General features: G+C 49.6%; 1 protein-coding gene across 4 annotated transcripts in view; it reads left to right on the top strand.

The window, feature by feature from the left end:
• The window catches only part of DYNC1LI1 (dynein cytoplasmic 1 light intermediate chain 1), a 70,549-nt gene that overhangs the window by 14,845 nt on the left and 30,343 nt on the right, over positions 1-25,361 (top strand). The window contains exon 1 of one of the 4 annotated variants that reach the window (XM_073568750.1): positions 22,762-23,084. The exons of 1 other annotated variant lie outside the window; for it this stretch is intronic. In XM_073568750.1, coding sequence (XP_073424851.1) covers positions 22,969-23,084 — 116 coding nt within the window. In that variant the 5' untranslated portion in view covers positions 22,762-22,968. Of the gene's footprint in view, positions 1-22,761; positions 23,085-23,330; positions 23,357-25,361 lie in introns of those variants that run through there. 2 more of the 4 variants (XM_073568742.1, XM_073568756.1) reach the window with 2 other exon arrangements.

Here is a 25,361-nt window from a genome sequence, read left to right as displayed (position 1 = left end):
ATGACTGCGAACGTGGTTCAGTGAGTGGAATTTCACTGGGTCTCTGGACAACAGTGGCAGTGGTTCTTCCATGGCGTTCCAGTGAGGAAGCCGAACCAGCTGTGTGTGAGCTGGAGGAAGAGGCCCCAACACGAGCTGAAGAGGTGGTAGGTGCTGCTGAAGGTTGGCCTACATCTGCAGTGTGTCTGTGTAATTCCACCTCGTGCTTGGTACGCACATGTTTCCACATATTTGTGGTATTGAGGTTGCTCACATTTTTCCCTCGTTTCACTTTCTGATGACACAGCTTGCATTTGACAAAGCAAATGTCATCTGCAACTGTGTCAAAAAAAGACCACGCACTGCAAGTCCTGGAAGCGCCCGTTTTGTGTTTTGGAAGAGGATTGTTCACGGGTGCCAAAGTGGAGGCTACAGGCAACCAAGTCTGCCCCCGCCCTCTCCCTCCTCTTTTGGCCGTTCGGGGAATCTCTTCCTCAGAGTTGCTTCCACCACCTTCCTGTGGTTGACGCCATGATGGGTCAAGGACCTCATCATCTCCACTCCCCTCTTCAAGCACCGGCTGGTCCTGGGTTGTCTCGCCAGCACCGTACGCACCAGAAATTGGCAACTGAGTCTCATCATCAGATGAGCACTGAGGTGTGCTGACAATAGGCACTGGCCCACCCACCTCTTCAGATTCAGAGGGACAAAGCAGTTGCGCATCACTGCATACTCCCTCTTCTTCACGCTCTAGAATGCTGCTTGGCTGGCCACCTCTTTCCAAGCCAACAGAATCTGAGAACAGAAGTAAAGATTGAGATGGCTCCTGTCCAGGGCTCTCAGACTGCCTGGGCAATTTGGCAGGTGGTGAAGAGACAGATGGTTGCTCTTCAGTGCTCTGGCCTTGGGAGGATGCGGAAGTCATTGAAGTGGATGCGTTAGCTGCCATCCATCCGACAACGGCTTCAATTTGTTCGTCACGCAGCAGTGGGGTACGGCGAGGTCCTACAAAGCTGCGCATGAAGGACTGTTGCCTGGTAAAAGTGGGGGATGCCGGGTCACTGGTGGCAGCAGCAGACACCGAATCCCCACGTCCTCTCCCTGCTGAATCCCCCCGTCCTCTCCCTGCTGAAACTCCACGGCCACGACCACGTGCCTTACTCCCTGCCTTCTTCATCTTGGTAGACTGATAAAGATAGGCAGAAAAGTAAAAAAGGGGTGGCTTAGTGCTCTTATTCCTGAACACCTGCTAACCAGTATAAGAAACACTAATTTGGCTAAGAGTGTGTTTACTACACTTTAATATGATCTAATGTGGCCTGCACAACTGTAAAGTGGAGTGTTTGGTGAACTTTATTTCCTTTTTTTTTGGGGGGGGGAAGAAAAGGATGTGACCAAAGTTTGAAAGCTATAGTATCACAAACTTCTTGGAGCGATTACAATGCAGGAAGCTAACCTACAATGCAATTGATGAGGCTCCAAAAAATAGGGTGATACTAGTCTGGCTGGCCGTGAAGGGCACAAGCCAGCAAAAAGGCTCCTCTATCTAATCCAATATAGTGTTTGCAACCAACCAATGACAATGGATGCGGATGGAAGCACACTAATATAGGAGCAAAAATCTGGCTAAATTAGCTGCAAAAAAAGGACTATGTATGAGGCAGTGACGCACGCTGAGCGGACATATAGCGGTGGCTGTAGAACACACTGCAACGTGAGCTGCACTCACACACGAGAGACCTATCAGACAGCCAAAAACAGTGCAGAGAAATGGGCTATAGCACTGAAAGGCTGCTGAAAGGCTCCGCTGTCCACTCCTTTATGTTTGCAACCAACGTATATGGATACGTATGGAAGCACACAATAGAGGAGAAAAAAAAGCAGCAATAAAAGAAAAATGTGTATGAGGCAGAGACACACGCTGGGCGGCCTACAAGCAGACGTGCCTGCAGGACACACTGCACAGCGTGGGTCTGCACTCACACAGCCCTTGCAGACAGCTATTAAAACAGCGCTGCTGGGCTACAAAAATGCTACAGTGGTGGATTATGTAGCCTGGGTAGAGCAATAGATATTTTAGATGATCGCTATTTCTAACTGTCCCTCACAGTCTTCAACAGCAGCCTGTCCCTAACTGAATTCACAGCAGAGTGACCAGAAATGGCCGCTGCAGCGGTTTTTATAGTGCATCATGACATCATTTCAGCAGCCAATCACAGCCATGCCAGTAGTTAACATGCCTACATGCCTAACAGGATGTGCCCACACTTCTGAGGATCCCCATTGGCTGAATCAAATCGAGCGGGCTCCTAGCGTTATGGGAACTTCCGATTCCGGTATTCGATATGAAAAAAGTATCGGAACTAAGTATCGGAATTCCGATCCAGCGAATATCGGCTGATACCCGATACTTGCGGTATCGGAATGCTCAACACTACTAATGACCATGATTCATTTATTTTTTTTACAGGTCCTGATCCTTTTCTTCCTCCAGCCAGGCTTGGACTGGCCCACGGGAGAACAGGAGAATCCTCAGGTGGGCCACCACCCTCTTATATGAGCAGTACTTTGGCACAATATACTAGAATCACTGTCACAGACAATGGCAGCATCGTATTCATTTACCAATCTGCTCAGCTCATTGTTCTATAAATTTGTGATTGAGGATAATCCAATGTATGCTGCTGGAGAAAATAGCGCAATAGGGTCTTACCCGAGAAACATATGATTGAAATGATAGTATTGTGCTCACCAGATTGAGCCACAAAACAGGCTTGTGGAGATACCCGCTGCAGCGGATCCACTGGTCCACTCATGACCAACCAAAGATAAAAAAAAATGGGTAGATTGTGGATTTGATTTGCACTGCTGAATGATTCAAAGTCCAAAACATGTAGCCTTTCAATTGTGGATTTATTCAACGCGTTTCGAATTACATTCCTGTGCTGCCAGTCATCGGGCCCCAAGTGCTGTGCGTCATAGGGGCGCCGGGCAGGCCCCAAGTGTGCGCTGCGATCGGGCCTGCAGCGCACACATCAGCAGAGCCGCCACAGCGCCCGACATCCGAAAGATAGAGAAGAGCTGAAGGACCTGTGGTGATGTCATCATTATCACAGGCCTTCAGCATTGATCAGATCCGCCCCCTGATCACATGACGATGACGTCACCACAGGTCCTTTCAACTCACACAGCAGCAGCTCCATCTTCAGCGCAGGAGCGAGGTCAGGTAAGAAGAAAGTTTTTATTTTTGAAAGGGGCAATATGTATCCCTGGCAGAATGGAGACACGGGGGCAGGATTGGAGACACACAGGGGCAAATATGGAGACGGGGCAGGATTGGAGTCACACAGGGGCAAATATGGAGACAGCGGGCAGGATTGGAGACACACAGGGGCAAATAGGGAGACAGGGGGCAAGATTGGAGTCACACAGGGGCAAATATGGAGACGGGGCAGCATTGGAGTCACACAGGGGCAAATATGGAGACAGCGGGCAGGATTGGAGACACGGGCAAATATGGAGACGGGGCAGCATTGGAGTCACACAGGGGCAAATATGGAGACAGCGGGCAGGATTGGAGACACACAGGGGCAAATATGGAGACAGGGGGCAAGATTGGAGTCACACAGGGGCAAATATGGAGACGGGGCAGCATTGGAGTCACACAGGGGCAAATATGGAGACAACGGGCAGGATTGGAGACACGGGCAAATATGGAGACGGGGCAGCATTGGAGTCACACAGGGGCAAATATGGAGACAGTGGGCAGGATTGGAGACACACAGGGGCAAATATGGAGACAGGGGGCAAGATTGGAGACACAGGGGCAAATATGGAGACGGGGCAGGATTGGAGTCACACAGGGGCAAATATGGAAACAGAGGGCAGGATTGGAGACACCGGGGCAAATATGGAGATGGGGCAGGATTGGAGTCACACGGGGCAAATATGGAGACGGGGCAGGATTGGAGACACGGGGCAAATGTGGAGACAGGGGCAGGATTGGAGACACAGGGGTAAATATGGAGACAGGGGCAGGATTGGAGACACGGGCAAATATGGAGACAGGGGGCAGGATTGTAGTCACACGGGCAAATATGGTGACAGGGGGCAGGATTGGAGACACGGGCAAATATGGAGACGGGGCAGGATTGGAGTCACATGGGGCAAATATGGAGACAGCAGGCAGGATTGTAGTCACACAGGGGCAAATATGGAGATGGGGCAGGATTGTAGTCACACAGGGGCAAATATGGAGACAGGGGGCAGGATTGGAGTCACACAGGGGCAAATATGGAGACAGGGGGCAGGATTGGAGTCACACAGGGGCAAATATGGAGACAGGGGACAGGATTGGAGACACAGGGGCAAATATGGAGACGGGGCAGGATTGGAGTCACACAGGGGCAAATATGGAGAGAGCGGGCAGGATTGGAGACACACGGGCAAATATGGAGACAGGGGGCAAGGTTGGAGTCACACAGGGGCAAATATGGAGACGGGGCAGGATTGGAGTCACACAGGGGCAAATATGGAGACAGCGGGCAGGATTGGAGTCACACGGGCAAATATGGAGACAGCGGGCAGGATTGGAGACACAGGGGCAAATATGGAGAAAGGGGGCAGGATTGGAGACACGGGTAAATATGGAGATGGGGCAGGATTGGAGACACGGGCAAATATGGAGACGGGGCAGGATTGGAGACATACAGGGGCAAATATGGAGACAGCGGGCAGGATTGGAGTCACACAGGGGCAAATATGGAGACGGGGCAGGATTGGAGTCACACAGGGGCAAATATGGAGACAGGGGGCAGGATTGGAGACACAGGGGCAAATATGGAGACGGGGCAGGATTGGAGTCACACAGGGGCAAATATGGAGACGGGGCAGGATTGGAGTCACACGGGCAAATATGGAGACAGCGGGCAGGATTGGAGACACAGGGGCAAATATGGAGAAAGGGGGCAGGATTGGAGACACGGGTAAATATGGAGACGGGGCAGGATTGGAGACACGGGCAAATATGGAGACGGGGCAGGATTGGAGACATACAGGGGCAAATATGGAGACAGCGGGCAGGATTGTAGTCACACAGGGGCAAATATGGAGACGGGGCAGGATTGGAGTCACACAGGGGCAAATATGGAGACAGGGGGCAGGATTGGAGACACAGGGGCAAATATGGAGACGGGGCAGGATTGGAGTCACACAGGGGCAAATATGGAGACGGGGCAGGATTGGAGACATACAGGGGCAAATATGGAGACAGCGGGCAGGATTGTAGTCACACAGGGGCAAATATGGAGACAGGGGGCAGGATTGGAGACACGGGCAAATATGGAGACGGGGCAGGATTGGAGTCACACGGGGCAAATATGGAGACAGCGGGCAGGATTGTAGTCACACATGGGCAAATGTGGAGGCTCATGCAGTGCTGATTCCGAGGAACAAGAGTAGGAGGAGGACTCAATATGTACAGACTGCATTCCTGCAATCCTTGGAGTTGGCAGAATACGTACAGTGCCACTCTCCAGATCTGTACCCGGCTCCACAACATTGACCCAATGGGCAGTGAGGGAAAGGTATCGTCCCTGTCCATGGCTACTGGTCCACGCATCGGTGGTCAGGTGGACCTTGCTACTGACGGTGTTTAGTAGCACATTTTTAATTTTTCCCTCCACATGCTTTTGCAGGGCAGGGACGGCTTGCCTGCTGAAATAAAAGCGGCTGGGCACATTGTATTGTGGAACTGCCAATGACATAAAGTTCCGGAAGGTGTCAGTCTCCATCAGCCTGAATGACAGCATCTCAAGGGCCAGTAGTTTGGCAATGCCGGCATTCAGAGCCAGTGCTCGGGGATGGTTTGCCGAGTATGGCCGCTTTTTCTCCCATGCCTGTGCTACCGATTGCTGGTGAGTGGCCTGGGAGTGTGCTGATGACTGCGAACGTGGTTCAGTGAGTGGAATTTCACTGGGTCTCTGGACAACAGTGGCAGTGGTTCTTCCATGGCGTTCCAGTGAGGAAGCCGAACCAGCTGTGTGTGAGCTGGAGGAAGAGGCCCCAACACGAGCTGAAGAGGTGGTAGGTGCTGCTGAAGGTTGGCCTACATCTGCAGTGTGTCTGTGTAATTCCACCTCGTGCTTGGTACGCACATGTTTCCACATATTTGTGGTATTGAGGTTGCTCACATTTTTCCCTCGTTTCACTTTCTGATGACACAGCTTGCATTTGACAAAGCAAATGTCATCTGCAACTGTGTCAAAAAAAGACCACGCACTGCAAGTCCTGGAAGCGCCCGTTTTGTGTTTTGGAAGAGGATTGCTCACGGGTGCCAAAGTGGAGGCTACAGGCAACCAAGTCTGCCCCCGCCCTCTCCCTCCTCTTTTGGCCGTTCGGGGAATCTCTTCCTCAGAGTTGCTTCCACCACCTTCCTGTGGTTGACGCCATGATGGGTCAAGGACCTCATCATCTCCACTCCCCTCTTCAAGCACCGGCTGGTCCTGGGTTGTCTCGCCAGCACCGTACGCACCAGAAATTGGCAACTGAGTCTCATCATCAGATGAGCACTGAGGTGTGCTGACAATAGGCACTGGCCCACCCACCTCTTCAGATTCAGAGGGACAAAGCAGTTGCGCATCACTGCATACTCCCTCTTCTTCACGCTCTAGAATGCTGCTTGGCTGGCCACCTCTTTCCAAGCCAACAGAATCTGAGAACAGAAGTAAAGATTGAGATGGCTCCTGTCCAGGGCTCTCAGACTGCCTGGGCAATTTGGCAGGTGGTGAAGAGACAGATGGTTGCTCTTCAGTGCTCTGGCCTTGGGAGGATGCGGAAGTCATTGAAGTGGATGCGTTAGCTGCCATCACGGGCAAATATGGAGACAGCGGGCAGGATTGGAGACACAGGGGCAAATATGGAGACGGGGCAGGATTGGAGTCACACAGGGGCAAATATGGAGACAGCGGGCAGGATTGTAGTCACACAGGGGCAAATATGGAGACAGGGGGAACGATTGGAGACACAGGGGCAAATATGGAGACAGGGGGCAGGATTGGAGACACACGGGCAAATATGGAGACAGCGGGCAGGATTGGAGACACACAGGGGCAAATATGGAGACGGGGCAGGATTGGAGACACACAGGGGCAAATATGGAGACTTGGCAGGATTGGAGACACAGGGGCAAATATGGAGACGGGGCAGATTTGGAGACACAGGTGTAAATATGGAGACGAGGCAGGATTGGAGACACAGGGGCAAATATGGAGACAGGGGGCAGGATTGGAGACATACAGGGGCAAATATGGAGACAGCGGGCAGTATTGTAGTCACACAGGGGCAAATATGGAGACGGGGCAGGATTGGAGACACGGGCAAATATGGAGACAGGGGGCAGGATTGGAGTCACACGGGGCAAATATGGAGACAGCGGGCAGGATTGTAGTCACACAGGGGCAAATATGGAGACGGGGCAGGATTGGAGTCACACAGGGGCAAATATGGAGACAGGGGGCAGGATTGGAGACACAGGGGCAAATATGGAGACGGGGCAGGATTGGAGTCACACAGGGGCAAATATGGAGACGGGGCAGGATTGGAGACATACAGGGGCAAATATGGAGACAGGGGCAGGATTGGAGACAGGGGCAAATATGGAGACAGGGGGCAGGATTGGCGTCACACAGGGGCAAATATGGAGACAGCGGGCAGGATTGGAGACACACAGGGGCAAATATGGAGACAGGGGGCAGGATTGGAGACACAGGGGCAAATATGGAGACTTGGCAGGATTGGAGTCACACGGGGCAAATATGGAGACAGAGGGCAGGATTGGAGACAGGGGGCAGGATTGGAGACACAGGTGTAAATATGGAGACGGGGACAGGATTGGAGACACGGGCAAATATGGAGACGGGGCAGGATTGGAGTCACACAGGGGCAAATATGGAGAGAGCGGGCAGGATTGGAGACAGCGGGCAGGATTGTAGTCACACAGGGGCAAATATGGTGACAGGGGGCAGGATTGGAGACACGGGCAAATATGGAGACGGGGCAGGATTGGAGTCACACGGGGCAAATATGGAGACAGCGGGCAGGATTGTAGTCACACAGGGGCAAATATGGAGACGGGGCACGATTGGAGTCACACGGGCAAATATGGAGATAGGGGGCAGGATTGGAGACACAGGGGCAAATATGGAGACAGGGGGCAAGACTGGAGTCACACAGGGGCAAATATGGAGACGGGGCAGGATTGGAGTCACACAGGGGCAAATATGGAGACAGCGGGCAGGATTGGAGACACACAGGGGCAAATATGGAGACAGGGGGCAAGACTGGAGTCACACAGGGGCAAATATGGAGACGGGGCAGGATTGGAGTCACACGGGCAAATATGGAGACAGGGGGCAGGATTGGAGTCACACGGGCAAATATGGAGACAGCGGGCAGGATTGGAGACACAGGGGCAAATATGGAGACGGGGCAGGATTGGAGTCACACAGGGGCAAATATGGAGACAGCGGGCAGGATTGTAGTCACACAGGGGCAAATATGGAGACAGGGGGAACGATTGGATACACACAGGGGCAAATATGGAGACAGCGGGCAGGATTGAAGTCACAGGGGAAAATGTGGAGACAGGGGGCAGGATTGGAGACACACAGGGGCAAATATGGAGACAGCGGACAGGATTGTAGTCACACAGGGGCAAATATGGAGACAGGGAGCAGGATTGGAGATACAGGGGCAAATATGGAGACAGGGGGCAGGATTGGAGTCACACAGGGGCAAATATGGAGTCGGGGCAGGATTGGAGACACACAGGGGCAAATATGGAGACAGCGGACAGGATTGTAGTCACACAGGGGCAAATATGGAGACAGGGGGCAGGATTGGATACACACAGGGGCAAATATGGAGACAGCGGGCAGGATTGTAGTCACACAGGGGCAAATATGGAGACAGGGAACAGGATTGGAGACACAGGGGCAAATATGGAGACAGGGGGCAGGATTGGAGTCACACAGGGGCAAATATGGAGTCGGGGCAGGATTGGAGACACACAGGGGCAAATATGGAGACAGCGGGCAGGATTGTAGTCACACGGGCAAATGTGGAGACAGGGGGCAGGATTGGAGTCACACAGGGGCAAATGTGGAGACGGGGAAGGATTGAAGTCACACGGGCAAATGTGGAGACAGGGGGCAGGATTGGAGTCACACAGGGGCAAATATGGAGACAGGGGGCAGGATTGGAGTCACACAGGGGCAAATGTGGAGGCAGGGGGCAGGATTGAAGTCACACGGGGCAAATGTGGAGACAGGGGGCAGGATTGGAGTCACACGGGGCAAATGTGGAGACGGGGCAGGATTGGAGACACACAGGGGCAAATATGGAGACGGGGCAGGATTGGAGTCACACAGGGGCAAATGTGGAGACAGGGGGCAGGATTGGAGTCACACAGGGGCAAATGTGGAGACAGGGGGCAGGATTGGAGACACACAGGGGCAAATATGGAGACAGGGGGCAGGATTGGAGACACACAGGGGCAAATATGGAGACAGGGCGCAGGATTGGAGACACACAGGGGCAAATATGGAGACGGGGCAGGATTAGAGACACACAGGGCCAAATATGTAGACACGGGGGCAAAATGCAAGACATGGGGTAGAATGCAAGACATGGAGGCAGAATGCAGACATGGGGGCAAAATGCAAGACATGGGGGCAGAATGCAGACATGGGGACAGAATGCAAGACATGGGGGAAGAATGCAGACATGGGGACAGAATGCAAGACATGGGGGCAGAATGCAAGACATGGCAGAATGCAGACATGGGTGCAGAATGCACACATGATGGAAGCAGAATGCAGACATGGGGGCAGAATGCAAGACATGGGGCAGGCAGAATATGACAGTGAGACACAGGAGGGGGCTGAATGTGACAGTGAGACATGGGGCAGAAAGGACATGGGGCAAATGTGAGACATGAGGGCAGAATGTGAGACATGAGGGCAGAATGCAGAACGTGAGGGCAGAATGCAAGATATGGGGGCAGAATGCAGACATGGGGCAGAATGTGACAGTAAGACACAGGGGGGGCAGAATGGGACATTGAGACACAGGAGGGGGCAGAATGTGAGACATGGGGGCAGAATGTGACAGTGAGACACAGGAGGGGGCAGAATGTGACAGTGAGACACAGGAGGGGGCAGAATGTGAGACATGGGGCAGAATGTTACAGTGAGACACAGGAGGGGGCAGAATGTGACAGTGAGACACAGAAGGGGGCAGAATGCCCATGGAGGCAGAATGTGAGACACGGGGTCAGAATGGACATGGGGGCATAATGTGACAGTAAGACACAAGAGGGGGCAGAATGTGACAGTGAGACACAGGAGGGTGCAGAATGTGACAGTGAAACACAGGAGGGGACAGAATGTGAGGCACGGGGGCAGAATGTGACAGAGACACAGGAGGGGGCAGAATGTGACAGTGAGACACAGGAGGGGGCAGAATGTGAGACACAGGGTACAGGATGGGAGACACATGGTGCAGGATCATGGAGAGGATGGATACGATGTAGACAGATGGGGCAGGATCTGGAGATCATGTGGGGGCAGAATGGATACTCATGAGGGCAGGATGAGAGAAAATATGGCTGGAGCCAGGATGGGGGATATTATTACCATAGAGGCTAATTAAGGGATATTATTACTGCTGTGATGTATTTATTTTATTTTTTTGAGGATACTGTTTTAAATGGGGGGAGGTTCTGTTACTGTGCAGAGCGACACTGTGTCGCCTTTTTTTCTTCTTCATCTGGTGTAGTGTAGAAGTTGGGGAAAAAAATTAATGTGTTCTGCAAGTGGAGCTCTAGATAACTGTGTTATTTCCTCCAGAGACAAGCCCTGGCTGGAAGACGTGATGGCGATCTTTGCTGGATGAAAGATGAAAAGCAAAGATGAAGGACTTCACCTAGAGACATCACTGGTGAGTTTGTGTTACCTGTACAATGACACTATACACTATATACAGAGTGCCTTTGTACAATGTCACCAGTGATCACTGTATTACCTGTACACTGACACTCTATACAGAGGTCCTGTGCATAATGTCACCAGTGATCACTGTATTACCTGTACACTGACACTATATACAGAGTTCCTGTGTATAATGTCACTGGTGATCACTGTATTACCTGTACACACACTACATACTAAGTACAGATCTCCTGTGTATAATGGCACTTATGATGATAGTAATATGTTTTTTTATTAATGATCAGTATTGTAGTATTCAGTCACCATGTGCTGGTAATATGTGGTCTGGTCAGGGTGCCGTGGTATTTGTCCCTTGTATGTGCTATTATTCTGTCACTGGTGGTAATATGTGGCCTGGACATGGTATGGCTGTATTTGTTCCCTGTATGTGGTATTATTGGTCACCATGTGGTGGTAATATGGTGTCTGGGCATGGTGTGGTGGTATTTGTCCCTTTGGATGTGATATTATTGGTCATTTTAAAAATTGAAAAATAAATAAAAAAATATACCTAAATTGTATTGGATATTTTAGCAAATGTTTAATAGGTTAGAGTAGAATAGGGCTCAGCCAAAAGAGTCTACCTAGTGGTGGCAGATTTAAAAAATCTTTTGGTCATAACAAGAGCTGCTGGCTATGTGTGTGATCTGGAGATGGGAACTGTTAATGTGTGATTGGTGAGAAGTGGAATTTTACTAAGAGAGAGCGGTGGGGCTGTGGACAGTTTGAGGGGTGGAGGGCGGGGCTGGGGTGGAGCCTGGGTGGAGTCTCAAGGGGGCCCAAAAAATTTTGCCAGTATGGTGCCCCAAAATTCCTAGTGGCAGCCCTGTTATCAACCAACCGAGAGACTCCACACATGTGTATAATCAAGGAGGCAGGCAATTAAGCCCTCAGATTACCAGTGAAGTCACTCCCTTTCTTGAAAAGACACCTGAACACCAATAGACAAAACACATAAAATGTACAAAAATATGTATGCATTACGTACATGTGAATATGCAAATACATGACAAATTACAAATAACATATTAATCTTATTCATAATACATAGAAATCCACAATCCTCAAAAGAGAAAGCGAGAAAAAAAAAACACACACACAAAAAAACAAACAAACAACCTCAGTGCTCAATAAAAATACATGAGATCAGTCCTATAATTTAAACCTTGCGGGTATCATGCATCAAGCGCAAGTATCCAGAACGCTTCCCGACAATGTAGTAAATGTTCCCAGTCACCCCCCTCTGGGGGGTTTCGCTACCCGTTCTATTCCCTTTACTTTGAGACTACATAAATTGCCCCCATGTATTTCTAGAAAATGTTTAGATAAACCAGACACATTCTTGCGACTGGACATGGACTCTGGATTAGAGGCAGTAATGTGCTCACTTAATCTCCTCTTCAAACTACGTGTAGTACAACCAATATAATAAATACCGCACAATGTGCACTCTGCCATATACACTAAATGAGTGGTATTGCAGTTCATATAGGTTTTAATTTTATAGGATTGTTGTGTGTTATAATTAACAAATCTATCTGTGATATCCATATAACGGCACAAGCTGCAAAATTTCTCGCCACACTTGTAATTACCCAAATAATTTAATGCCGGATCTTCCTTCTCTTTTTACATTATAATCATGTGTACTTAACTATAGAAACCAGAGCGCAATGACGCTCACCACCACCGGGGGCACACTTAGAACAAACGACACCACAGTGCAATAATCCTAAAGGCCACCGGGGGCAAAAACCAAACTTAAGCACAGCTTAAGAAAAAAAAAGGTTACCTGTGCTTTTTATCAGTCCTGATCCAGCATGGATCATGACAGTACCCTCCCCTTAATGAGGGCCCACTGGACCCTCAAGACCGCTCCTCATCAGGGGACCACCTAGAGCAGGGACGCCCAGACCCAGAGTTCACCCCAGCAACTACCTGCATGTCAGGTTGATAACAAACGAGCCCGCTGGAATTGGCAACATATGTTCTGGAGGCACCACACATCTCCGAAGCGCTGACCTGGGGAACGCGTTGAATATGTGTTTGTTTGGTATGAGCTGGTAACACTCCACAACAGGCTTCCACTGGACGTTTTTTGGTGGCCACCCATACACGCTCGTTCACACACAGGTCCGGACCTGAACGTTTATTGCCACTCGTTCGCTTGTCACCATTTGGAGAACTCTTTCTGGGATTGACAACAGAGGCGTCCCCCTGTGTCACCACACTCACACCCCCACACTTCACCAAAGGGTACACCACCCTCCAACCCCTTCCACCACGAGGTCTGCGCCTCCCAGGGTTGGCCAATGGCGAGGGTTGAGACTTGCCCCTTCTCTCCTGCAGCACATCTGCTGCTCTCACCGGAGAGGAAGGGGTCCGTTGAGGAGAGACGGCAGAGACAGTAGTTCCTAGGCAGCAGCCCTCACACGACTGCCCCCAGCTGACCACTTCCCTCGCCCGCCAATCTATTACCGGGTTGTGTCTTTTCAGCCAAGGGAGGCCTAAAACAATAGGTACTGGCATTCCCTCCAAGACGTAGCACGACAAGGACTACTCATGATGTCCTATACGTAGATGGATCTTCTCTACGACTTGGGTCAAGCTCCCCTGGCTCAGTGGAACCGAGTTTATGGCCTGGACGCTAATAGGTTGGGCTAGCGTCCTACACCTCAGACCATGAGTCAGGACAAAGCGAGCATCCACCAGACTGACTCCTGCTCCGCTGTCCACAAGCACCGGTATCACCTCCGGTACCCCGCCAGCCAAGACCTCTGCTGACATGGTACCTTGGGAGGGCAAAATGGAGGAAATGTATACTCCCTGGTCGCCTCCCTCCAAGCAACCAGGGGAATGCGGCTCCTCAGATGGCACAGATAATTTGGCGCGCAATGGGCAAGCTTTCAGGCCATGACCAGTCTGCCCACAGTACAAACATGCCGACACCACTCCCCGAAACGTAGGCAGCTCCGAATACAAACTAGCTCCTCCTACTTGCATAGGTTCGTCTGGAGACTTGGCATGAACTGGACAGGCTCTCATAAAATGGCCAGGCTTCCCACAGGAAAAGCATACCCCCCACCACGACGAGCCACAGACACCCCTTTTTTTGTATCAACAACACAGGGCTGTCTGGGTTCCTCCGTCCGCACTGGTGGGTCCTCCTCCCTAGCGAGGACATCAGGGGGCACTTTTTGTATATGTCTTTCCCTGAGGCGTCTATACACCCGGATGGCAAGGGACATGGCGGCCTCCAGCGACCTGGGGGCGGCGTACTGCACCAGAGTATCCTGCAACTTTGGAGACAAACCCTGCACAAATTGACTCCTAAGTGCAGGGTAATTCCACTGATTGTTAGTGGCCCACCTCCTAAACTCTGAGCAGTACTCTTCAGCAACCTGGGCTCCCTGTTTACACCTACGGAGTCGGGATTCCGCCAGGGCAACGCCATCAGGATCTCCATACACAAACGCCAAAGCCGCAAAAAACTCATCCAAGGACACCAATGATGGAGAATCGTCCGGTAGGGAGAAGGCCCAGGATTGGGGATCCCCTTTAAGAAGGGACATAATGATTCCCACCCGTTGCTCTTCACTCCCTGATGAACGAGGGCGCAGCCTGAAATATAATTTTCAGGCTTGTTGAAACACCAAGAATTGATCTCTCCCTCCGGAAAATCTGTCAGGGAGGGATATCTTGGGTTCTGGCTGAGCCTGTTCCTGAACCAAGCCCCCAGATCCCGCAGCTGCCGCACCAACCCTCTGCGCAGCCCCCTAATCTAATTAGTAAGGATCTGCAGGATTTGGGCAAATGGCTGAACTGGGTCCATGGCTCAGTAGAAAAAAAAAGTTGTCGGTTGGTGATAATGTCACAATGACCCGTCCTGTGTGACGCGACCCGCAGGCCGGTAACTGAAACTACAAGACGCAGCACGTGATATTGTCCTGTGTGACACGGCCAGACGGCCGGTACTACAACAACAGGACACGGGGAAAGGGGAAAGTTACAACGGTGGGCCCTGCGATAGGGAAAGAGGACGTGGAGACCTCCTGCACTCCCCTGAGTCAGTGTCCCTTACGCTCCTAACGTTCTCTATGCATCGGGCGCTGATCAGGAACCTGTCGCCCTAGCACACCCTACACCTATCCCTTGCTAGGGAGCTGGGTGGCGCAGGCACTGGCCCCACCACTGTACTAATACACAATAAGGAAAAACACAAACAGGGAAACACCACTTAGCTTTACTCTGTTGCACTTGCTCCTGGCAACAGAGTCCACCACCAGAATGCAGCTCTCCTCCTGAATCGCTGCCACCAAGCTCTGTCAGAGCTACAAGGAAATCCCCTATGACTCCTTCCACACCAGGGCTAAGACAGTGTTGCAAGGAATGCTCTCAGCTTCTTCTTCCACCAAGGATGGTTGAAATGAACGCCATCTCCAACACTGATTGCAACACCTGTGACTCTTTTATAGCAGAGCCAGAGCAATCACACCTGCATGATAACCATGTGCACTTAACTAAAGAAACCAGAGCGCAATGACGCTCACCACCACCGGGGGCAAACTTAGAACAAACGACACCACAGTGCAATAATCCTAATGGCCACCGGGGGCAAAAACCAAACTTAAGCACAGCTTAAGAAAAAAGAAAGGTTACCATGGATCATGACACTAAAGAAGTCACTGAACTTCACTGTGGTACCATAATGGAATGCTGTAATTGCAACAAATCAGTTTGTAAAATCTCCTAAATATCCCTCAATTCCACAATCAACTGTGAGATGTCATATTTAAAATTGGATACATTTAGAAAAGAGAGCATCTCAAACTAGAAATGTCAGCCAATAAAGTTATGGAGCTGAATCATCGAAATTGTGAGACGCATTGTACATAAAAGTCACCAATGCTCTGCTGACTCAGTAACTACATAGTTCCAAACCTCCACTGGCATTAACATTGGCACACAAATTGTGCATAGGCTTATGTGGCCAATCAGCTGCATGCAAGCTTTACATCACCAAGCACAATACCAAACGTCTGAGGTAGTGGTGTAAACCACAATACCACTGGACTTTCGAGCAATAGGATGTTCTGTTGAGGATTGAATCACACTTTTGTATCTGGCATTCTGAAGAACAAGTCTGGGTTTAGCAAATACCAGGACAATTTTACCTGCAATGCGCTGACTGTGACTTTACTGTAGGAAGGATACTGCTATTGTATTGTTTTGCAAGGGTCGGCAGCTTAGGTCCCATGATTCCAGTAAAGGGAAATATTAATGCTTCATTATACCAGCACATGTTGAACAATTGTATGCTTACAACTTTGTGGGAACATTTTGGGGAAAACCATTTTATTTTCCAGCATGACTATTCCCCAGTGCACAAAGCAAGATTGATAAAGACATGGTTGAGTGAGTCTAGTCTGGAAGTTTTGTTTGTTTGTCCCATTCAGAGTCCTAACCTCAACCCCATCAACTAAAATGGAAATTGTGAGCCCGGTCCTCTGGTTCAATCAATGGCGTAGCAACTGTTTGTGGCGTCCGGGGCGGTCGAAAAATTTGCCGCCCCTTTGGTCATTGATAATTCGGAAGCATCCGAAGAGCCCACACTACACTCAAAGATTTAATTTTTAGTCTGCTACTAACTCTGCTGTTATTATTTCTAAATTTCTAGACATTCATCTTCTTGCAGTTCTCTTTATATATGTATGTATTAGCTTGATGATGCTGGATGAAGACCTAATGGCTTTTTTAATAATAATTTTTAATAATGTGACAGAAAAAAAACAAAGTACAAATTATTTTGGCGGACAGGGGGCAGACACTGACAGCTTGGGGCCTCTGTGCAAGAAATGGGTCCGGGCCCCCCTCCTTTTATGGCGTCAGAGCTACGTGTGTGTGTGTGTGTGTGTATGTATCTATAGATAGATAGATATTGATATTATATAGCCACACACACACACAGGTATATATATTACATAGTATCCTTTATTATGTATATTTCTGTCCCTTACATAGTGCCCTCTCTTGTTATGTACAGTACCGTCCCTTACATATTGGATTATATAGTGCACTGTTTTTTATTACATACCGTCCTGTCTTGTTGGCTGTATAATGCAATGATAGCTGATGGAGCATGGGAAAGCTTCCTTTCTAATGGAGGAGCTGATGGACTGGTAGTTTGGTCACTGGCTCTTCGATCAGCAGTCATTTTATATCTAAAAAGAGAGGGGACTATGTAATAAAAGAGGGCACTGTAAATAACAAAATTAACAAGAATACACTATGTAAGAGACAGCACTATACATAACAGCAGAGGAAGCTATATAATAAGGGACGGCATCATATATAACTAGAGAGGATGATACGTAATAAGGGATGGTGTTATACATAATAAAAGAGGAAACTATGTAACTAAGGATGGTGTTATACAGAATTAGTGAGTACACTATATACTAAGGGACTGTGTTAGACATAGTGAGTGCACTATATACTAAGGGACTGTGTTAGACATAATAAGCGATAATGTCTTCCTCTACCTCTCCCTGTTCCTAAGGCCATTATAAGTCCCCCTTCCTCCCATCCCAATCCCCCACACCCCTCATTGTCCTCCTCCCCTCACATCCCATTATTGTCCTCTCCCCCACCCCATCATTTCCCTCTTCACCACCTCCATCATTTTATTCTCCCCTCCACTATCTTTGCTTTCTCCCCCACCGCTACCATCATTGCCCATTCCACCACCTCCATCATTTCCTCCTCCACCACCCCCATTTATTGCCCTTTCCACCACCACCATCATTCCATTCTCCCCCACCACCCCATCATCATTTATTTTTCCCCCACCACCCCATCACTGCCTTCTCCCCATCACTCCCATCATTGCCTGCTCCATCACCCCATCATTATCTTCTCCCCATCACTCCCATCATTGCCTTCTCCATCACTCCATCAATGCCTTCTCCCCATCACTCCCATCATTGCCTGCTCCATCACCCCATCACTCCCATCATTGTCTGCTCCATCACCCCATCACTCCCATCATTGCCTTCTCTGCATCACCCCCATCATGGCCTTCTTCCATTACCCCCTCAAGGCCTTCTCCCATTACCCCCATCATGGCCTTCTCTCATTACCTCCATCATGGCCTTCTCCCATTACCCCCACATGGCCTTCTCCCATTACCCCCTAAAGGCCTTCTCCCATTACCCCCTCATGGCCTTCTCTCATTACCCCCACATGGCCTTCTCTCATTACCCCCACATGGCCTTCTCCCATTACCCCCACATGGCCTTCTCCCATTACCCCCACAAGGCCTTCTCCCATTACCCCCTCATGGCCTCCCATTACCCCTTCATGGCCTTCTCCCATTACCCCTTCATGGCCTTCTCCCATTACCCCCTCATGGCCTTCTCCCATTACCCCCACATGGCCTTCTCCCATTACCCCCTCAAGGCCTTCTCCCATTACCCCCTCAAGGCCTTCTCCCATTACCCCCTCATGGCCTTCTCTCATTACCCCCACATGGCCTTCTCTCATTACCCCCACATGGCTTTCTCCCATTAGCCCCTCAAGGCCTTCTCCCATTAGCCCCTCATGGCCTTCTCCCATTACCCCCTCATGGCCTTCTCCCATTACCCCTTCATGGCCTTCTCCCATTACCCCCTCATGGCCTTCTCCCGTCACCCCAGGCATCATGGCCTTCTTTCCCCATCACGGTCTTCTCATGTCCCCATCTCCTCCAGGGCCAGGCTAACCTACATACACACACAGACATACATACATACATACATACACACACAGACAGACATACGTACACACACATACATATACATACACACACAGACATACATACACACAGACACCACCTCTTCCTCTCACCTATCCGCAGCATCGCCCGCGCTTCCTCGCTCACACAGCAGCAGCCGCTGAATGATGACGTCATTCAGTGGCGCTCCTCTGTGTCAAACAGGAAGCGCGGCCTCCGGGCAGGAAGCAGGACGGACCCTTGCAGCTCCGCTCCTGCTATTCCCTCTTGCAGGCAGCGGAGCTGCTGTGATCGCTCCCTGCCTGCCGCTGCACTGCACTGTGCCTCCGCACTTCTCCCACAGAGAGGAATTGCTGCTGCCGCGCTGCCCCCACACATGTGCCGCCTGGGGCGGACCGCCCCCCCCGACCCCCCCACGCTACGCCACTGGGTTCAATATCAATGTCTGACCTTACAAATGCTCTTCTGGATGAATGGGCAAACATTCCCACATACACTTCCAAAATCTTATAGAAAGTGTTCCCAGAAGTGTGAAAACTGTTTTACCTGCAAAGGTAGAGGCCAATTCCCTTCACGGATATACACTATATGGACAAAAGAATTGGCAAACATATATTACATAAGTTATCCATTAACCACAAAATAGGGGATAACATGGTGATTTCTAGGTCTTTGTTCAATGGGATCTCCAGTGATCCTGAGAACAGGACTTTGTAGAACTCCATATTGAATTGACCAGAGCTACTCATGCTTGACCTTAGCTCCATTTATTGTATATGGCGCTGGCACAAAAAGAAGAGTACAGTTCTCCAATATTTCCTACAGACCCATTGCCCATGAATAGAATGAAGGCTGAGCATGCGCAATTCTGATCCATTCAAGTTTCTTGGTTTTGCAGTGGTAAAACTCCCAGCGATCAACGAGTTAACAATCACATGTATAGGGGATTACTTACCATTACATTACACTGGCATGTTTTTCCTTAACCCTTTTACCCCCCAAGTGTGTTTTCACCTTCATGACCGGGCCAAATTTTACAATTCTGATCAGTGTCACTTTCTGTGGTAATAACTCTGGAACGCTTCAACAGATCCCAGTGATTCTATGATTGTTTTTTTTCATGACATATTGTACTTCATGATAGTGGCAAAATTTGTTCGATATGGCTTGCGCTTATTTGTGAAAAAATTGGAAATTTGAAGAAAATTTAGCAAACTTTTAATTTAAAACTTTTATTTTTTATGCCCTTAAAGGGGAGAGTTAGGGTACACAAAATAGTTAATAAATAACATTTCACACGTCTACTTTATATCAGCACAATTTTTGAAGCATCATTTTTTTAAAATTAGAAGTGTTGTAAATTAACCACCGATTTCTCATTTTTACAACAAAATTTACAAAACCATTTTTTTAAGGACCGTATCACATTTGAAGTGACGTTGAGGAGCTTATAAGACAGGAAATGCCCAAAAGTGACACCATTCTAAAAACTACACACCTCCAGGTGCTCAAAACCACACACAAGATGTTTATTAACCCTTCAGGTTCTTCACAGAAACTGAAGCAACGTGGAAGAAAAAAATGAACATTTTACTTTTTTCACAAAAATTTTATTTGGACTCCATTTTTTTTTTTATTTTTGCAAGGGTAACAAGAGAAAATGGACCCCAAAATTTGTTGTCCAACTTTTCCTGAGCACGCCGATAGCCCATATGTGGGGGAAAACTACAATTTGAGTGCATGGCTGGGTTCGAAATGGAAGGAGCACCGTTTGACTTTTTGAACACAAAATTGGCTGGAATTGAGTGCGGACGCCATGATGAGTTTGGAGAGCCCCTAATTTGTCTAAACAATGGAATCCCTCCAAGGGACCCCATTTTTTTAAACTAGACCCCTCAAGGAACTTATCTAGATGTGTGGTGAGCACCTTGGACCCCCAGGTGCATAACAGAAATTTACAATGTTGAATCGTGAAAATATAAAATCACATTTTTTTCCACAAAAATGTTTTCTTAGCCCCATTTTTTATTTTCACAAGGGTAACAGGAGAACATGGATGCCAAAAAGTGTTGTGCAATTTATCCTGAGTATGCTAATACCCCATATGTAAGGAAAGACTACTGTTTGGGCTCATGGCAGGGCTCGGAAGGAAAGGAGCACTGTTTGATTTTTAGAACGCAAAATTGGCTGGAATTGAGAGCGGGTGTCATGTCACGTTTCGAGAGCCCCTGATGTGCCTAAACAGTGGCAATCCCCCACAAGTGACCCCATTTTGGAAACTAGACCCCTCAATGAACTTATTTAGATATGTGGTGAGCACCTTCAACCCCCAGGTGCTTCACAGAAATTTATAATGATGAGCTGTGTATTTTTTTGTATTGTCATAAGAGTAGCAGGAGAAAATGGACCCCAAAAATTGTTGTGCAATTTCTCCTGAGTACGCCGATACCTGATATGTGGGGAGCATCTTATTGGAGTTCTCACCCGTTCTGAGCAGCTGTCCAATTAGCGTCTGATTGCATCATCTGATTGCACCAATCAGAGCTAGCTTTGGCGACTCGATGCTTGCCAGGCTCCTGCCTATGATTGATGTTGTTACAGCACCAATCAAAATCTGGACATCAGTTTTTCAGGCAATTTCATTGCCTAAAACACTAAAATTGTGTTGTGGGGGTCAATTAAACCATGTTGTGATCGTAGTTGTGGGGGATAATGAAACCCCACGTGATGACGTGCCCAGGTGCCCTGCTGTTAGAATCAGCAGGCATCTTAATGCGATTACTGCGACTGCTGTCGCGATGCCGCATTTTAGCACTGACGAATCCATACATCCAAGGTGTTGAAGTCTTCTCCTTCTATGAAGTACTGGGTATGTTCAAGGTCGGGAAGGTGTGAAATGGGGTTCAGGTTTAAAGCCATGTTCACAAGTTCAATAATTGGTCAGTGTTTTACCTCAGTATTTGTAAGTGGTGACGTGTTTTGTTTCTATTATACTTTTCCTCTGATTGTTCCTCTCCTGGTTTTGGCTTATAAATACTGATGGATAATACTGACCAAATACTGAACGTATGAACGGCCTCATAGAAACATGTCACCACTTCTGCTTTTTTCACCCACTACTGGTCTTGGCTTGCAAATACTGATGGATAATACTGACCATTACTGAATGTGTGAACGTGGCCTAAAAGTTTACAACCGCCGGGGGTCCGACTGCCGTGGCCCCCACCAATCCGATGGGCCATTTGGTCCGACGCCTCCCATCTTCATACAATGCCGTCCTCTTCTTCCCTTCCTGTCGTGGCTCCTGCGCAGGTGCACTGCTCGGCCCTGTTGAGAGCAGAGCGGAGTCCTGCAGTGCGCAGGCGTTGGGAGAGGTTACTTGTATTAAACTGTAACCATATCTCAGGCCACGACAGGAAGGGAAGAGGACGGCATCATATGATGATGGTGCCGGACCGCAACACCCATCAGCCAAGCCCGGACGGCTCCCCGGTGAGTATAATATCTTTTTTTCTTATCTTTCAGGTTACATCGGGGGCTTATCTACAGCATTACAGAATGGTAGATATGATCCTGATGTCGGTGCCAACAGCTCATAGTCGAAGAAAGGGTGACAGATTACCTTTAACGGTGCTAAATAAATGATACATAGTAATAAAAACCACTGTAACCTAAAAGCTTCTGAAGTGCTGTGTGCGACTCTGGCCCGAAAGCGTCTCCATATGTGCGTTATTTCGTATCGCAGTTATTATTTGGTCACGTGATATGACTATACATAGTTATTGTTCCTTTGTCAGGTGTATTGGGCAGACGCCCCCGCAGTCCGCCGTCCTCTCGCTGGGACACAGGTCAGCTCAATGCTCACAGCCGGGGCCGCTGTGGCGACTGGCGGTGGTGAGTGATTCAGCAGGTAGTGTTCTGTGTCACATCCAGGGGGTGGAGCCCACCGCGCAATAACGTCACCTCCGCCGAGCCTTGCGCCCTAGCTCCGCCCCTCCTGTCTCCCGCCGTCCTCTCGCTTCCCCCCTCTCCACAGCTCCTGTTTCTTCTTCCCAGGGACCGCGCCTTGTCTGTCAGGCGGAAGGGTGGCCGGGACCAAAACCAAGAGAGGGGGGGACAAGCTGTCCTTCTAACCATACTGAAAGCTGTCAGTAGTAAAGGAGCGCTAGGATGGCAGCGGGGAGAGCCGCCTCTTACTCGTCTCCATCCTCCAGCTTCAATGCTGGCTATGGGAACAGCCACAGCGGGGCAGCGGCCGGTGAGGACGAGGACGGACAGAACCTCTGGTCAGTGTGTGTTATGTGAGGTAGGGGGCCTCGTTCAGCCTCCCATTCATTAGCTGAGGCCAGGACCGTTATGATGAGCCCGTGACACTGCGGGGAGGGCTCGCGGCTCATTAACCCTTTCGTCCAATTTCAGCATCGGGATGGAGTAAAGCTGCCCAGTGTTGACCCTTTGCGGGCGGGGCCAGACGCGTTAGGTGACAGATGAGTGCACGGGCGTGGAGACAGGTGACGCGAGGCCGTGCTTTACCTGTGGGAGTGGGGATGTGTCTGAGGTGTGTGCGCATGCGCGGCCTGTGCTGTTTGGGTGAGAGTCCTGACCACACACCGGTGCGATGGCAGCAGCGCCACAGAACAATGGCTGCTCCTGCGGCCAGTCATCAGTAACAGCGGAGGTTGTTACACAGGGTGTTATAGTGTACGGCCATATCTGTGATGGGGCCTGCCTGGTGTACAGATCTGAAGGGGTTATCCCCAGTCACGTGTACAGCGCTGCAGCCAGTCAGTTAGCTCAGCGTCAAGGCTCACTGAATGGCTGCAGCGTTATCAGTGCTGCAGCCGCTCGCTGAGCAGCCTATGCTGTGTACATGGCACAGCCCCTGAGCTAGCTGATTGGCTGCAGTGCCATCATCGGGACATCAGTGCTGCAGCCATTCAGCAAGCCCAGCCGCTGTAAACGGCAGATGTTCAGCTTACTGATTGGCTGCAGTGTTGTTGAGGTATGGTCGCCGCTGCAGCCAGCCAAGTAACATAGACTGGGGTAGTGGCAGAGACTCAGATCTCGGGAGAGTAAATAAAACCAGTGTGTTTTTTTTTTTTTGTGAACTATACGTATCAGGAGGCAACCCCTGTAAGGGCGCAGACAGATGGCCATGGTGCAGTGCACGGACGGGCCCAGCGCCTCTCCTGACCTGAGAGTGACAGCGGGATGTTATTACTCAGCAGCTGTCAAGCTCAGGAGAGGCGTCGGTCAGTCCGAGGATTGCGACGCAGCACTAACATGAGAAATATGGCTGTCTGTCTCCCGACAGACTATGCCTGGTACTTCAGGAACTTTCCTGGCTCAAGAACCACAATGTGAACAGGACTTAAGACAGCCGTATAGTGCAAGAATACCTACCACACTCCAGAAACCGTCTACTGTGGGGCAACATCCATGGGGTTTTGTAAAAATCCTGTGTAATCTTCACTGTCATTCACTAATTACTAATAATTGCCTGGAGTTGCAGCCATTACACAAGTGTGTGCGCTCAGCCACCACAGATAATGAGGGCTCCTCACATCTCACCATAGGCTGTGCCCACCTAGCCGCACACAGCTCAGGTACTGCTGTGTCTCACCCACATGTAAAGCGATCAGATGTGATCATAAAGGTCTACTAGTAAGGCAGAGCGCACCAGGGTTGCTGTAGCACCTGGGAACTACTGAAGGCCCACCTCACCACCATATTTGTACTTCTAGGCATCAGAGAAGACCGCTAATTCACTGTATGATACAATACTGTGGTATTGTAGTAAGTGGGATGTAATGATGGCAGGTTCGAGGCCCACAGTCCCTTAAATGGAATCTGTCAGAATTAGAGATGAGCGGATCACTTTGCACATGTTCGGTCCAGGGCAGATCTCTCTGGCTGTGGATAGGAGCTGCGCGAGCTTCTGGGTTCCCTGCTGTGATATGTGTGGCTTGTAGAGCGCAGGCGATGTCTCGCCAGTCCGGCTAATAAGCCAAGCCTGAGATTCGGTGGGCAGGAACCTTGAGCATCTCCTGTTCACGGCCAGAGACTACTGACCTGGACTACGGATGAATCAGGGTTGTGGACACAATCCACTGCTATCTCATCAAACTATGTAGCCGTGTTGCGCTCTGAGAGATAATTGCATCCACGGCTTTATTTCTTCAATCATTTGGCCCCTGAATGACAAACTGCCCCTCTTAATCCACATGCAAATGAGGTTGATGCGCTTTGGGCAAATCGCACCATTTCCAAACCTCCTGCCTCCGATGGCTCGTTCCTGCCCAGTCCCTCCTCGCTGTGCTTGAGTGACAACTCGCAGGTTGTGTAGTCATGGCTGGAGATAGTTTGGTGGGGTGGGATTGTGCTGACAGTCTCTATAAGGCCCCTGGACAACATTTATTCTAATGTGGATGGGAGGCTGTTATTTATGTCTTCACAATTTCTGTCATTGAGATTGCACAAGCTGTATTGTTACCCACTTGATGACCGGAACTTTTTTCGGATTGCGTTTTCGTTTTTCGCTCCCCTTCTTCCCAGAGCCATAA

This window comes from Dendrobates tinctorius, unplaced genomic scaffold, assembly GCF_039654945.1.
Source record: "Dendrobates tinctorius isolate UK_male_01 unplaced genomic scaffold, ASM3965494v1 ptg000005l, whole genome shotgun sequence".
Classification (NCBI taxonomy): Eukaryota; Metazoa; Chordata; class Amphibia; order Anura; family Dendrobatidae; genus Dendrobates; species Dendrobates tinctorius.
This window is presented reverse-complemented; position numbering and strand designations above follow the sequence as displayed.